At 49.3% G+C, this 16857-nt stretch overlaps 1 protein-coding gene across 1 annotated transcript in view; it reads left to right on the forward strand.

Moving 5' to 3' along the window:
- Positions 1-6404: 6404 nt before the first annotated feature.
- The window catches only part of LOC121339951 (protein EFR3 homolog B-like), a gene marked incomplete at its 3' end in the record, with an annotated part of 34271 nt that continues 23818 nt past the window's right edge, over positions 6405-16857 (forward strand). The window contains 3 exon segments of the mRNA XM_041412233.1: positions 6405-6526; positions 10551-10701; positions 14912-15033. Coding sequence (XP_041268167.1) covers positions 6420-6526; positions 10551-10701; positions 14912-15033 — 380 coding nt within the window.

The following is a 16857-nucleotide window of genomic DNA, read 5'->3' on the forward strand; positions in this document are numbered from 1 at the left end:
ATTTTTTCAAGTTTTCCCAAGTTTTTTTTTTTTTTTTTTTTTTGCCCCCTGTTTTCCCTGTATTTTCCCCAGGATTTTTTTCCAGATTTTCCTGATTTTGCCAGATTTTTTTTCCTGATTTTCCCCAATTTTCCCTGGATTTTCCCCAGATTTTTTTTCCTGGATTTTCCCAGTTTTCCCAGATTTTTTTCCCCCTATTTCCCCCAATTTTCCCTGGATTTTCCCCAGATTTTTTTCCTGATTTTCCTGGATATTTTTCTCAATTTCCCCCAATTTTCCCCAGCTTTCCCAGATTTTTTTTCCTGATTTTCCCAGATTTTTTCCCAGATTTTTTCCCCAATTTTCCTGGATATTTTTCCCAATTTCCCCAGATTTTTTTCCCGATTTTCCTGGATGATTTTCCCTGATTTTTCCCCCAATTTTTCTCAATTTCCCCCGGATTTCCCCGCGATGTTTCCCGCATTTTTTCTGATTTTTCCTGATTTTTTTTCCTGATTTTTTCCCCATTTCCCCCCCTTTTTCCCGCTTTTCCCGATTTCCTGCTCCGGCCCAGATTTGCCTGGTTCTCCCGGTTTCTCCCGGTTCTCCCTGTTTCTCCTGGTTCCCCCCGGTTTCTCCCAGGTTCTCCCGGGTTCTCCCAGTTCTCCCGGTTCTCCCAGTTCCTCCCGGTTCTCCCGGTTTCTCCCAGTTCCCCTGGTTTCTCCCAGTTCTCCCGGGTTCCCGTGGTTTCTCCCGGTTCTCCCGGTTTCTCCCGGTTCTCCCGGTTTCTCCCGGTTCTCCTGGTTCTCTCGGTTCTCCCGGTTTCTCCCGGTTCTCCTGGTTCTCCCGGTTCTCCCAGGTTCTCCCAGGTTCTCCCAGGTTCTCCCGGTTCTCCCGGGTTCCCGTGGTTTCTCCCGGTTGTTCCGGTTCTCCTGGTTCTCCCAGTCCCCCCGGGTTCTCCCGGTTCCCCCCGTTTCTCCCGGTTCTCCCAGTTTCTCCCAGTTCTCCCGGTTTCTCCCGGTTCCCCCCGTTCCTCCCGGTTCCCCCGGGTTCTCCCGGTTCTCCCGGTTCTCCCAGGTTCTCCCAGGTTCTCCCAGTTCCTCCCAGTTTCTCCCGGTTCCCCCCGTTCCTCCCGGTTCCCCCGGGTTCTGCCAGTTCTCCCAGTTCTCCTGGTTCTCCCAGTTCCTCCTGGTTCCCCCGGGTTCTCCCGGTTCTCCCGGTTCTCCCAGGTTCTCCCAGGTTCTCCCAGTTCCTCCCAGTTTCTCCCGGTTCCCCCCGTTCCTCCCGGTTCCTCCCAGTTTCCCCGGTTTCTCCCGGTTGTCCCGGTTCTCCCAGTTCCTCCCGGTTTCTCCCGGTTCCCCCGGGTTCTCCCGGTTTCTCCCGGGTTCTCCCAGTTCTCCCGGTTCTCCCAGTTCTCCCGGGTTCCCGTGGTTTCTCCCGGTTCCCCCGGGTTCCCCCGGTTGTCCCGGTTGTCCCGGTTGTCCCGGGTTCCCCCCGGTTCCCCCAGTTTCTCCCGGTTTCTCCCGGTTGTCCCGGGTTTCCCAATCCCGCTCTGGTCCGGCTGTTCCGCAGGGCTGTGCGGCTGCTGCGGCGCGCTGCGGCCCCGCTACAAGCGCCTGGTGGACAACATCTACCCCGAGGACCCCGAGGTCAGGATTGGGGGAATTTGGGGGATTTTGGGGGGTTTTGGGGTGTGATGCGGGATTTCGGGAATTTTGGGGTTTTTGGGATTTGGGTTTTTTGGTGTTTGGGATTTGGGGTTTGGGGTCTGGGATTTGGGGCATTTCGTGTTCGGCATTTGGGATTTAGGGGATTTGGGGTTTGGGGTTTGGAGTTTGGGATTTGGAGTTTGGGGATGGATGGACAACATCTACACCGAGGAGCCCGAGGTGTGGGATTTGGGGTTTTGGGAATTTTGGGGTTTAGGATTTAGGATTTGGAATTTTTGGGGTTTTTGGGATTTGAGGTTTGGGATTTGGGGTTTGAGATTTAGGATTTTTGGGGTTTGGGATTTGTGGTTTCTCTAAGGTTTCAGGTGGAAATTTGGAAATTGGGATTTGGGGATTTGAGGTTTGGGAATGGGGAGTTTGGGGTTCGGGATTTGGGATTTTTGGGGTTTGGGGTTTGGGGATTTTGGGGATTTTGGGGGTTGGGATTTGGGATTCAAGATTTGGGACTTTTGGGATTTGGGGTTTGGGGGATTTGGGGTTTGGGAGCTTCGGTTTGGGAGGGATGGATGGATGGATAACACCTACACTGAGGTTTGGGGTTTTGGGAATTCTGGGGTTTTTGGGAATTTGGGGATTTAGAATTTGGGATTTTGGGGATTTGGGGTTTGGGAATTTCGGGTTTTGGATTTAAGGCTTGGGATTTGGGAAATTTGGGGTTTGGGGGTTTTGGGGTTTGGAGTTTGGGTTTGGGATGGATGGACAACATCTACCCCGAGGTCTGGGATTTTTGGGGGGTTTGGGATTTGGGATTTTTGGGATTTGGGGTTTGCAGATTTGGGATTTGAGGCTTGGGGATTTGGGGATGGATGAACAACACCCACCCCAAGGACCCCGAGGTGGGGATTCCGTGGGAGTCTTGGGGTTTTTGGGATTTTTGGGATTTGGGATTTTTGGGGTTCGGGGTTTGGGAATTTCGGGTTTGGGAGTTTGGGATTTTTGGGAATAGGGATTTAGGGATTTAATGGGATTCAGGATTTGAGATTTGGAGTTTTGGGGTTTGGGATTTGGAATTTTCTGGGAATTTGGGGTTTGGGATTTGGGAATTTGGGATTTGGGGTTTGGGATTTGGGGATGCATGGACAACATCTACCCTGAGGACCACGAGGTGATTCTTGGGATTTTCTGGGAATTTGGGAATTTGCGGGTTGTGGTGCAGGTTTTGGGGTTTGGGGATTTGGGGTTTGGGAATTTGGAATTTCGGACGTTATTATTCCCGTTGTCATTCCCGTTGCCGTTATTCCCATTATTCCTGCCGTCGTTCCCGCTGTCCTTCCTGTTGTTATTCCTGTTACTCCTTTCAGTTTTCCCGTTATTCCCATTTTTCCCGTTATCATTCCAGGAGGGGCTGGTGAAGTCCAACATGGAGAAGCCGTGTCCCCATTCCCGTTATTCCCATTATTTTTCCCGTTATTCCCATTATTCCCGTTTTTCCAGGAGGGATTGCTGAAGTCCAACATGGAGAAGCCGTGTCCCCATTCCCGTTATTCCCGTTATTTTTCCCGTTATTCCCATTATTCCCGTTTTTCCAGGAGGGATTGCTGAAGTCCAACATGGAGAAGCCGTGTCCCCATTCCCGTTTCCATTCCCGTTATTTTTCCCGTTATCATTCCAGGAGGGATTGGTGAAGTCCAACATGGAGAAGCCGTGTCCCCATTCCCGTTTCCATTCCCGTTTCCATTCCCGTTATTCGGCTGGTGAAGTCCAACATGGAGAAGCCGTGTCCCCATTCCCGTTATCAATCCCGTTATTCCCATTTTTCCCATTATTCCCATTCCAGGGGGGGCTGGTGAAGTCCAACATGGAGAAGCCGAGTCCCCATTCCCGTTATCAATCCCGTTATCAATCCCGTTATTCCCGTTATCATTCCCGTTATCATTCCAGGAGGGATTGGTGAAGTCCAACATGGAGAAGCCGAGTCCCCATTCCCGTTATCAATCCCGTTATCAATCCCGTTATTCCCGTTATCATTCCCGTTATCATTCCAGGAGGGATTGGTGAAGTCCAACATGGAGAAGCCGAGTCCCCATTCCCGTTATCAATCCCGTTATCAATCCCGTTATTCCCGTTATCATTCCCGTTATCATTCCAGGAGGGATTGGTGAAGTCCAACATGGAGAAGCCGAGTCCCCATTCCCGTTATCAATCCCGTTATCAATCCCGTTATTCCCGTTATCATTCCCGTTATCATTCCAGGAGGGATTGGTGAAGTCCAACATGGAGAAGCCGAGTCCCCATTCCCGTTATCAATCCCGTTATCAATCCCGTTATTCCCGTTATCATTCCCGTTATCATTCCAGGAGGGATTGGTGAAGTCCAACATGGAGAAGCCGAGTCCCCATTCCCGTTATCAATCCCGTTATCAATCCCGTTATTCCCGTTATCATTCCCGTTATCATTCCAGGAGGGATTGGTGAAGTCCAACATGGAGAAGCCGAGTCCCCATTCCCGTTATCAATCCCGTTATCAATCCCGTTATTCCCGTTATCATTCCCGTTATCATTCCAGGAGGGATTGGTGAAGTCCAACATGGAGAAGCCGAGTCCCCATTCCCGTTATCAATCCCGTTATCAATCCCGTTATTCCCGTTATCATTCCCGTTATCATTCCAGGAGGGATTGGTGAAGTCCAACATGGAGAAGCCGAGTCCCCATTCCCGTTATCAATCCCGTTATCAATCCCGTTATTCCCGTTATCATTCCCGTTATCATTCCAGGAGGGATTGGTGAAGTCCAACATGGAGAAGCCGAGTCCCCATTCCCGTTATCAATCCCGTTATCAATCCCGTTATTCCCGTTATCATTCCCGTTATCATTCCAGGAGGGATTGGTGAAGTCCAACATGGAGAAGCCGAGTCCCCATTCCCGTTATCAATCCCGTTATCAATCCCGTTATTCCCGTTATCATTCCCGTTATCATTCCAGGAGGGATTGGTGAAGTCCAACATGGAGAAGCCGAGTCCCCATTCCCGTTATCAATCCCGTTATCAATCCCGTTATTCCCGTTATCATTCCCGTTATCATTCCAGGAGGGATTGGTGAAGTCCAACATGGAGAAGCCGAGTCCCCATTCCCGTTATCAATCCCGTTATCAATCCCGTTATTCCCGTTATCATTCCCGTTATCATTCCAGGAGGGATTGGTGAAGTCCAACATGGAGAAGCCGAGTCCCCATTCCCGTTATCAATCCCGTTATCAATCCCGTTATTCCCGTTATCATTCCCGTTATCATTCCAGGAGGGATTGGTGAAGTCCAACATGGAGAAGCCGAGTCCCCATTCCCGTTATCAATCCCGTTATCAATCCCGTTATTCCCGTTATCATTCCCGTTATCATTCCAGGAGGGATTGGTGAAGTCCAACATGGAGAAGCCGAGTCCCCATTCCCGTTATCAATCCCGTTATCAATCCCGTTATTCCCGTTATCATTCCCGTTATCATTCCAGGAGGGATTGGTGAAGTCCAACATGGAGAAGCCGAGTCCCCATTCCCGTTATCAATCCCGTTATCAATCCCGTTATTCCCGTTATCATTCCCGTTATCATTCCAGGAGGGATTGGTGAAGTCCAACATGGAGAAGCCGAGTCCCCATTCCCGTTATCAATCCCGTTATCAATCCCGTTATTCCCGTTATCATTCCCGTTATCATTCCAGGAGGGATTGGTGAAGTCCAACATGGAGAAGCCGAGTCCCCATTCCCGTTATCAATCCCGTTATCAATCCCGTTATTCCCGTTATCATTCCCGTTATCATTCCAGGAGGGATTGGTGAAGTCCAACATGGAGAAGCCGAGTCCCCATTCCCGTTATCAATCCCGTTATCAATCCCGTTATTCCCGTTATCATTCCCGTTATCATTCCAGGAGGGATTGGTGAAGTCCAACATGGAGAAGCCGAGTCCCCATTCCCGTTATCAATCCCGTTATCAATCCCGTTATTCCCGTTATCATTCCCGTTATCATTCCAGGAGGGATTGGTGAAGTCCAACATGGAGAAGCCGAGTCCCCATTCCCGTTATCAATCCCGTTATCAATCCCGTTATTCCCGTTATCATTCCCGTTATCATTCCAGGAGGGATTGGTGAAGTCCAACATGGAGAAGCCGAGTCCCCATTCCCGTTATCAATCCCGTTATCAATCCCGTTATTCCCGTTATCATTCCCGTTATCATTCCAGGAGGGATTGGTGAAGTCCAACATGGAGAAGCCGAGTCCCCATTCCCGTTATCAATCCCGTTATCAATCCCGTTATTCCCGTTATCATTCCCGTTATCATTCCAGGAGGGATTGGTGAAGTCCAACATGGAGAAGCCGAGTCCCCATTCCCGTTATCAATCCCGTTATCAATCCCGTTATTCCCGTTATCATTCCCGTTATCATTCCAGGAGGGATTGGTGAAGTCCAACATGGAGAAGCCGAGTCCCCATTCCCGTTATCAATCCCGTTATCAATCCCGTTATTCCCGTTATCATTCCCGTTATCATTCCAGGAGGGATTGGTGAAGTCCAACATGGAGAAGCCGAGTCCCCATTCCCGTTATCAATCCCGTTATCAATCCCGTTATTCCCGTTATCATTCCCGTTATCATTCCAGGAGGGATTGGTGAAGTCCAACATGGAGAAGCCGAGTCCCCATTCCCGTTATCAATCCCGTTATCAATCCCGTTATTCCCGTTATCATTCCCGTTATCATTCCAGGAGGGATTGGTGAAGTCCAACATGGAGAAGCTGACGTTCTACGCGCTTTCGGCGCCGGAGAAGCTCGACCGCATCGGCGCCTACCTGTCCGAGCGCCTGACGCGCGACGTCGGCCGCCACCGATACGGGTGCGGCACGCGGCGCTCCCGGGAATCCGCCGCCCGCGTTCCCGGCATTCCCAAATCCTCTCCCCCGACTCCCCTCCCTGAACCCCTCCCAGAATTCCCAGATTCCCCTCCCTGAATCCATTCCCAACATTCCCTAATTACCAGAATTCCCGGATTCCTTTCCCTAAATCCATTCCCAACATTCCCAAATTCCCGCGTTTTCTTCCCGTATTCCCTTCCCTGAATCCCTCCCAGAATTCCCAGATTCCCCTCCCTGAATCCATTCCCAACATTCCCAAATTCCTGCATTTTCTTCCCGTATTCCCTTCCCTAAATCCCTCCCAGAATTCCCGGATTCTATTCCCTGAATCCATTCCCAACATTCCCAAAAATCCCTCCCAGAATTCCCGGATTCCTTTTCTTAAATCCGTTCCCAACATTCCCTTCCCTAAATCCATTCCCAGAATTCCCAGATTCCTTTTCCTAAATCCCTTCCCAACATTCCCAAATCCCTGCGTTTTCTTCCCGTATTCCCTTCCCTAAATCCCTCCCAGAATTCCAAGATTCCCCTCCCTGAATCCGTTCCCAACATTCCCTTCCCTAAATCCATTCCCAGATTCCCAAATTCCCTTCCCTAAATCCCTCCCAGAATTCCCAGATTCCCCTCCCTGAATCCGTTCCCAACATTCCCAAATTCCCGCATTTTCTTCCCGTATTCCCTTCCCTGAATCCCTCCCAGAATTCCCAGATTCCCCTCCCTAAATCCATTCCCAACATTCCCAAATCCCCACAGCCCCACATTTTCTTCCCGGATTCCCTTCCCATAATCCCTCCCAGAATTCCCAGATTCCCCTCCCTGAATCCTTTCCCAACATTCCCAAATTCCCTTCCCTGAATCCCTCCCAGAATTCCCGGATTCTTTTCCCTGAATCCGTTCCCAACATTCCCAAATCCCCACGCTTTCTCCCCGTATTCCCTTCCCTGAATCCCTCCCAGAATTCCCGGATTCCCTTCCCTGAATCCATTCCCAACATTCCCTTCCCTAAATCCATTCCCAGATTCCCAAATTCCCTTCCCTAAATCCCTCCCAGAATTCCCAGATTCCCCTCCCTGAATCCGTTCCCAACATTCCCAAATCCCCACGTTTTCTTCCCGTATTCCCTTCCCTAAATCCCTCCCAGAATTCCCAGATTCCCCTCCCTAAATCCATTCCCAACATTCTCTTCCCTAAATCCATTCCCAGATTCTCAAATTCCCTTCCCTAAATCCTTTCCGAAATTTCCTTCCCTAAATCCATTCCCAGATTCCCAAATTCCCTTCCCTGAAACCTCTCCCAAAATTCCCACCTTCCTTTTCCTAAATCCATTCCCAACATGCCCAAATTCCCTGGTTCTCTTCCAAAATCCCCAAATTCTCTTCCAAAATTCACAAATTCCCTTCCCCAAATCCCTCCCGGAATTCCCGGATTCCTTTTCCTAAGTCCATTCCCAGATTCCTTTCCCAAATCCCCAGCTTCCCTTCCCAAATTCTCTTCCCCAAATCCATTCCCAGGTTGCCAAATTCCCTTCCCAGATTTCCTTTCCCACATTCCCAAATTCTTTTCCCTAAATCCATTCCCAAAATCTCAAATTCCCTGAATCCTTTCCCTAAATCCCTTCCCAGATTCCCCAATTTCCTTCCCAGATTTCTTTTCCCACATTCCCAAATACCCAGATTCCCTCCCCTCAATCTCTACCCAAATTCCCAAATTCCCATATTCCCAGATTCCTTTCCCTAAATCCCTTCCCAAATTTCCTTCCCAGATTTCCTTTGCCCAATTCCCAAATTCCCTTTAATAAATCCCTTCCCAGATTCCCAAATTCCTTTCCGTAATCCTTTCTCAAATTCCCAAATTCCCAGACTCCCAAATTCCCTTTCCTAAATTAATTCCCAAATTCCTTTCCCTAAATCCACTCCCAAATTCTCAAACTCCCGAATTCCTTTCCCTAATCCCTCCCAGAATTCCCAGATTTCCTTCCCTAAATCCCTTCCCAAATACACAAATTCTTAAGTTCCCAAATTCCCAGATTCCTTTCCCTCAATCCCTTCCAAAATTCCCAGGTAATTCCCAAATTCCTTTTTCCTCTTTCCTGGCCTGGATCCCAGAATTCCTGATGTTCCTGTGCTAATTCCCAGAATTATTCCCAGAATTCCCATGCCAATTCCCATGCCAATTCCCATTCTAATTCCTGGAATTCTGTGACAATTCCCGTGCTAATTCCTGGAATTCCTCCCAGAATTCCTGTGCCAATTCCCAGAATTATTCCCAGAATTCCTGTGCCAATTCCCGTGCCATTTCCTGTGCTAATTCCCATGCCAATTCCTGGAATTCTGCGCTAATTCATGGAATTACTCCCAGATTCCTGTGGTAATTCCCGTGCCAATTCCTGGAATTATTCCTGGAATCCTGAGCCAATTCCCATGCCAATTCCCACTCTAATTCCTGGAATTCTGTGGCAATTCCCGTGCTAATTCCTGGAATTCCTCCCAGAATTCCCATGCCAATTCCCGTGCCAATTCCTGGAATTATTCCTGGAATCCTGAGCCAATTCCCATGCCAATTCCCACTCTAATTCCTGGAATTCTATCCCGGGATAACGGATCCCAGGATGGGTTTTTCCTGGAATTCCCATGCTGATTCCCGAGCTAATTCCCATGCTAATTCCCGAGGTAATTCCCGTGCTAATTCCCAGAATTCCTGTGCCAATTCCCGAGCTAACTCCCGTGCCAACTCCTGGAATTCCCGTGCCAGTTCCCGTGCTAATTCCCAGAATCCTGTGCCAATTCCCAGGATTTTCCCTGGAATTCCCATGCCAATTCCCGTGCCAATTCCTGGAATTATTCCCAGAATTCCTGTGCCAATTCCCGTGCCAATTCCTGTGATAATTCCCATGCCAATTCCCGTGCTAATTCCTGGGATTTTTCCTGGAATTCCCATGCTGGTTCCCATACTAATTCCCGAGCTAATTCCCGTGCTAATTCCCAGAATTCCTGTGCCAATTCCCGAGCTAACTCCCGTGCCAATTCCTGGAATTCCCGTGCCAGTTCCCGTGCTAATTCCCAGAATTCCTGTGCCAATTCCCAGGATTTTCCCTGGAATTCCCGTGCCAATTCCCTTGCTAAACCCTGATCTCATTTCCAAGTTCATTCCCGTGCCAATTCCCGGAATTCCTGTGCCAAACCCCGTGCCCACACTGTGCCAATTCTTCCGCCGATTCCCGGGATAATCCCGCTCCGGTTCCTGGGCCAATTCCCGGTGATAACCCCGTTTTATCCCGGGATAGGTTTTATCCCAGGATAACCAATCTCAGGATAGGTTTTATCCCGGGATAACCAATCCCTGGATGGGTTTTATCCTGGGATAACGGATCCCAGGATAGGTTTTATCCCGGGATAACCAATCCCAGGATCGGGTCCCGGTTGCAGGTCGGTGCGGGTGGCCATGGCGGCTCTGTCCCAGCTGCTGCTGGCGTGCCTGAGAGCTTCCTCACCCTGCCGGGACGGCCCATCCCGGGACGGGTTTTATCCCGGGATAACGGGTGCCGGGACGGGTTTTATCGGGTTTTATCCTGGGATAACGGGTGCCAGGACGGGTTTTATCCCGGGATAACGGATCCCAGGATGGGTTTTATCCCGGGAAAACCAATCCCAGGATGGGTTTTATCCCGGGATAACGGGTGCCAGGATGGGTTTTATCCCGGGATAACGGATCCCAGGACGGGTTTTATCCCTGGATATCGGGTGCCAGGACGGGTTTTATCCCGGGATAACGGATCCCAGGACGGGTTTTATCCCGGGATAACGGATCCCAGGACGGGTTTTATCCCGGGATAACCGGTCCCAGAATGGGTTTTTTCCTGGGATAACCAATCCCAGGATACCTTTTTTCCTGGGATAATCCACCCCGGGACGGGTTTTATCCCGGGATAACGGGTTTTATCCCGGGATAACGGGTTTTATCCCAGGATAACAGGTTTTATCCCGGGATAACGGGTCCCGGTCGCAGGTCGGTGCGGGTGGCCATGGAGGCGCTGGACCAGCTGCTGCTGGCGTGCCACTGCCAGAGCATCAACCTGTTCGTGGAGAGCTTCCTGACCATGGTGGCCAAGCTGCTGGAGTCCGACAAGCCCGACCTGCAGATCCTCGGCACCAACTCCGTGAGAGAGCGGGGAACACCGGGAAACACCGGGAAACACACCGGGGAAAACACCGGGAAACACACCGGGAAACGCACGGGGAAAATGGGGGAAACACCGGGAAAAACACCGGGAAAACACCGGGAAACATCGGGAAAAACACCGGGAAACACCGGGAAAAACACCGGGAAACACCGGGGAAAATGGGGGAAACACCGGGAAAAACACCGGGAAACACACTGGGAAACACACCGGGAAATACACGGGGAAAAAATGGGGGAAACACCGGGAAAAATGGGGAAAAACACTGGGAAACAGACGGGGAAAACACCGGGAAACACACCGGGAAACACCGGGAAAAACACCGGGAAAAACACCGGGAAAAACACGGGGAAAACCACCAGGAAACACACGGGGAAACACACGGGGAAACACACTGGGAAAAGCACCGGGAAAAACACCGGGAAAAATGGGGGAAAACACGGGGAAACACACCGGGAAACACACCGGGAAAACACCAGGAAACACACCAGGAAACACACCGGGAAACACCAGGAAAAACACCGGGAAACACACCGGGAAAACACCGGGAAAAACACGGGGAAAAACACGGGGAAAAATTGGGGGAAACACACGGGAAACACCGGGAAAACACCGGGGAAAACACCGGGAAAAACACGGGGAAACACACCGGGAAAACACCGGGAAACACATGGGGAAACACCGGGAAAAACCCCGGGAAACGCACGGGGAAAACACCGGGAAACACACGGGGAAAACACCGGGAAACACCGGGAAAAACACCGGGAAAAACAGGGAAAAATGGGGAAAAAATGGGGGGAAAATGGGGAAAAAATGGGGGAGTTCCCAGGGAAAAAGGGGAGGAAATGGGGAAAAAAGGGGAAAAACGGGGGAGTTCCCACGGGAAAAGGGGAAAAAGGGGAAAAAAGGGGAAAAACGGGAAATTTGGGAAAAAAGGGGAAAAATGGGGGAGTTCCCAGGGGAAAAAGGGGAGGAAATGGGGAAAATGGGGAAAAAAGAGGGGAAAACAGGTGAGCTCCCAGGGGAAAAGGGGGAAAAAAGGGGAAAAATGGGGGAGTTCCCAGGGGAAAAAGGGGAGGAAATGGGGAAAATGGGGAAAAAAGGGGAAAAAACAGGGGAAAAAGGGGGAAAACTGGGGGAAAAAAGGGGAAAAATGGGGGAGTTCCCAGGGGAAAAAGGGGAGGAAATGGGGAAAAATGGGGAAATTGGGGAAAAAAGGGGAAAATGGGGGAGTTCCCGGGGGAAAAAGGGGAAAAAAGGGGAAAAATGGGTGAGTTCCCAGGGGAAAAAAGGGGGGGGAATGGGGAAAAAAGGGGAAAAAAGGGGAAAAATGGGGGAGTCCCCAGGGGAAAAAAGGGGGGGGAATGGGGAAAAAGGGGGAAAAAAGGGGAAAAAACAGGGGAAAATGGGGAAAAAAGGGGAAAAAGGGGGGAGTTCCCAGGGGAAAAAAGGGGGGGGAATGGGGAAAAAGGGGGAAAAAAGGGGAAAAAACAGGGGAAAATGGGGAAAAAAGGGGAAAAAGGGGGGAGTTCCCAGGGGAAAAAAGGGGGGGGAATGGGGAAAAAGGGGGAAAAAAGGGGAAAAAACAGGGGAAAATGGGGAAAAAAGGGGAAAAAGGGGGGAGTTCCCAGGGGAAAAAAGGGGGGGGAATGGGGAAAAAGGGGGAAAAAAGGGGAAAAAACAGGGGAAAATGGGGAAAAAAGGGGAAAAAGGGGGGAGTTCCCAGGGGAAAAAAGGGGGGGGAATGGGGAAAAAGGGGGAAAAAAGGGGAAAAAACAGGGGAAAATGGGGAAAAAAGGGGAAAAACTGGGGGAGTTCCCAGGGAAAAAGGGCAGGAAATGGGGAAAAAAGAGGGGAAAATGGGGAAAAAATGGGGAAAAACGGGGAAAAAACGGGTGAGTTCCCAGGGGAAAAAGGGGGGGAAATGGGGAAAAAAGGGGAAAAACTGGGGGAAACAGGGAAAAATGGGGGAGTTGCCAGGGAAAATAAGAAAAACCAGTGGAATTCCCAGGAAAATGGGGGGGGGGGGGGAAATGGGGAAAAAAATGGGGGAGTTCCCAGGGAAAATTAGGATAAACACTGGAATTCCAGAGGGAAAAAAAGGCGAAAAAATTGGGGATTCCTGAGGAAAAATAGGGGAATTCCCAAGGGGGAAAATGGGTGAAAAAAATGGGGAAAATGGGGGAATTCCCAGGGGAAAAAATGGGGGGATCCCCAGGGAAAAATGGGGGAATTCCTGTGGAAAAATGGGGGAAAAGGGGGAATTCCCAGGAAAAAAAAAAAATTGGGAAAATGGTGGAATTCCCAGGAAAAAAGGGGGGAAAATTGGGGGAAATACTTGGGGATTTCCGGGAAAAAAATGAGGGAAAAAAACCAGGACAATTGGGGGAAAATGGGGGAATTCCCAAGGGAAAAATGGGGGAATTCCTGTGAAAAAAGAAATGGGGAATAATGGGGGAATTCCCAGGGAAAACTAAGAAAAATGGTGAAATTCTTGTGAAAAAAGGGGAAAGAATGGGGGAAAATGGGAGAATTCCCAGGAATAAAACCAGGGGTAAACAGTGGAATTCCACAGGAAAAAACAGGGAATTCCGGGGGGTAAACAGCAGAATTCCCAGGGAAAAATGGAGAATTCTTGAGAAAAACGGGGGAAATGGGGAATTCCTGGGAAAAATGGGAAAATCTGATGGAAAAAAACCAGGGAATTCATGAGGAAAACATGGGGGAAAACAGTGGAATTCTCAGGGGAAAAAATAGGGGAAAATGGGAGAATTCCCAGGAAAAAATGGGGGGAAAATGGCAGAATTCCTGGGATAAAAAGGGGGAAAAACCAGGGACAAATGGGAGAATTCCTGGTGGAAAAAACAGGGAAAAGGGGGGAATTCTGAGGTAAAAGAGCTGGAAAAGCTGGGCAAAATTCCAGCCAATTTTGAGGGCGATATTTGGGGCCATTTTTTCCAGCCAATTTTTCCCAAAAACCAGAAAATTCCCAATTTAGGGCAGAATTCCAGGTGGTTTTTGGGGTGATTTTTTCCCAAAACCCTCAAAATTCCTGATTTAGGGTGGAATTCCAGGTGGTTTCTGGGGTGATTTTTTTCCAAAAAACCTCAAAATTCCTGATTTAGGGTGGAATTCCAGGTGGTTTCTGGGGTGATTTTTTTCCAAAAAACCTCAAAATTCCTGATTTAGGGTGGAATTCCGGAATTCTGAGGTAAAAGAGCTGGAAAAGCTGGGCAAAATTCCAGCCAATTTTGAGGGCGATATTTGGGGCCATTTTTTCCAGCCAATTTTTCCCAAAAACCAGAAAATTCCCAATTTAGGGCAGAATTCCAGGTGGTTTTTGGGGTGATTTTTTCCCAAAACCCTCAAAATTCCTGATTTAGGGTGGAATTCCAGGTGGTTTCTGGGGTGATTTTTTTCCAAAAAACCTCAAAATTCCTGATTTAGGGTGGAATTCCAGGTGGTTTTCGGGGGTGATTTTTGGGGCGATTTTACCCCAAAAAAACCCTGAAAATTCCCAGTTTTGGGCAGAATTCTGGGCAATTTTTGGGGCAATTTTTCTGACAATTTTTGGGGGCAATTTTTCCCCTAAAACTTCAGAATTCCCAATTCAGGGCAGAATACTGAGTAATTTTTGGGGTGATTTTTCCAGCAATTTTTTCCCAAAAACCCCAAAATTCCTGGTTTAGGGTGGAATTCCAGGTGTCCTTCGGAGTGATTTTTGGGGCAATTTTTTCTTGAAAAACCTGAAATTTCCCAATTCAGGGTGGAATTCCAGGCAATTTTTGGGATGATTTTTGGGGCCATGCTTTCTGAAAAACCTGCAAATTCTCAAATTTTGGCAGAATTCCGGGCAATTTTTGGGGTGATTTTTGGGGCCATGCTTTCTGAAAAACCTGCAAATTCTCAAATTTTGGCAGAATTCCGGGCAATTTTTAGGGCGCTTTTTCTGCCGATTTTTTGGGGGTGTTTTTTTTCTCAAAAACCTCAGAATTCCCAATTCTCAGAATTCCCAATTCTGGTGGAATCTGGGGCGATTTTCAGGGCGATATTTTCCTGAAAAACCTGAAAATTGCCAATTTAGGGGCAGAATTGGGGGCGATTTTCGGGGCGATTTTCGGGGCGTTTTTTCCCGGGGTTTTTCCCGGCGGTTCCGGCCGCCATTCCCGGGTTTTTATCCCGTTCCCAGTTTGTGAAGTTTGCCAACATCGAGGAGGACACGCCCTCGTACCACCGCAGCTACGACTTCTTCGTGTCGCGCTTCAGCGAGATGTGCCACTCCGCACACGGCGACCCCGACGTGCGCGACAGGTCCGGGGGAAACCGCCGGAAAACCGCCGGAAAAATGGGAAAGGGAACCGGGAGAATGGGGAAAGCGACCGGGAAAACAGCCAGGAGGGAGGGGGGAAATGGCTGGGAAAGCAATGGGGAAAGGAGCTGGGAAAATGGGGAAAGCAACCGGGAAAACGACCAGGAGGGAGGGGGGAAATGGCTGGGAAAACAACGGGGAAAGGAGCTGGGAAAATGGGAAAAGCAACCGGGAAAACGACCAGGAGGGAGGGGGGAAATGGCTGGGAAAGCAATGGGGAAAGGAGCTGGGAAAATGGGGAAAGCAACCGGGAAAAGGACCAGGAGGGAGGGGGGAAATGGCTGGGGAAACAGTGGGAAAAATGGGAAAAGCAACCGGGAAAAGGACCAGGAGGAAGGGGGAAAATGGCTGGGAAAACAATGGGAAAAATGACCAGGAAAATGGGAAAAGCAACCGGGAAAATGGCTGGGAAAGCAATGGGAAAAATGGGAAAGCAACTGGGAAAACGACCAGGAGAAATGGGGAAAATGGCTAGGGAAAACAATGGGAAAACAATGGGAAAAACGGCCGGGAAAATGGGAAAAGCAACTGGGAAAACGACCAGGAGGAATGGGGAAAATGGCTGGGAAAGCAATGGGAAAAATGACCAGGAAAATGGGAAAAGCAACCGGGAAAAGGGCCAGGAGGAAGGGGGAAAATGGCTGGGAAAACAATGGGAAAAATAACCAGGAAAATGGGAAAAGCAACCGGGAAAAGGGCCAGGAGGAAGGGGGAAAATGGCTGGGAAAACAATGGGAAAAATAACCAGGAAAATGGGAAAAGCAACCGGGAAAAGGGCCAGGAGGAAGGGGGAAAATGGCTGGGAAAACAATGGGAAAAATAACCAGGAAAATGGGAAAAGCAACCGGGAAAAGGGCCAGGAGGAAGGGGGAAAATGGCTGGGAAAACAATGGGAAAAACGGCCGGGAAAATGGGAAAAGCAACTGGGAAAACGACCAGGAGGAATGGGGAAAATGGCTGGGAAAACAGTGGGAAAAATGGGAAAAGCAACCGGGAAAAGGACCAGGAGGAAGGGGGAAAATGGCTGGGAAAACAATGGGAAAAATGGGGAAAAAAACTGGGAAAACGACCAGGAGAAATGGGGAAAATGGCTGCAAAAGCAATGGGAAAAATGACCAGGAAAATGGAAAAAGCAACCGGGAAAAGGACCAGGAGGAAGGGGGGAAAATGGTGAAAAATGGATGGGAAAAATGACCAGGAAAATGGAAAAAGCAACCGGGAAAATGGCTGGGAAAACAATGGGAAAAATGGGGAAAGTAACTGGGAAAACGACCAGGAGAAATGGGGAAAATGGCTGGGAAAACAATGGGAAAAACAGCTGGGAAAATGGGAAAAGCAACTGGGAAAATGGCTGGGAAAGCAATGGGAAAAATGGGAAAAACGACCAGGAAAATGGGAAAAACGACCAGGAAACGACCAGGAGGAATGGGGAAAATGGCTGGGAAAGCAACGGGGAAAGGAGCTGGGAAAATGGGGAAAGCAACCGGGAAAACGACCAGGAGGGAGGGGGGAAATGGCTGGGGAAACAATGGGGAAAATAGGAAAAATGACCAGGAAAATGGGAAAAGCAACCGGGAAAATGGCTGGGAAAACAATGGGAAAAATGGGAAAAGCAACTGGGAAAATGGGAAAAACAACTGGGAAAACGACCAGGAGGAATGGGGAAAATGGTTGGGAAAACAATGGGAAAAATGGGAAAAACGACCGGGAAAATGGGAAAATCAACTAGGAAAACAACCAGGAGAAATGGGGAAAATGGCTGGGAA

The sequence above is a fragment of the Onychostruthus taczanowskii genome, unplaced genomic scaffold (genome assembly GCF_017590055.1).
Source record: "Onychostruthus taczanowskii isolate IOZ18803 unplaced genomic scaffold, ASM1759005v1 scaffold381, whole genome shotgun sequence".
NCBI classification, from domain to species: domain Eukaryota; kingdom Metazoa; phylum Chordata; class Aves; order Passeriformes; family Passeridae; genus Onychostruthus; species Onychostruthus taczanowskii.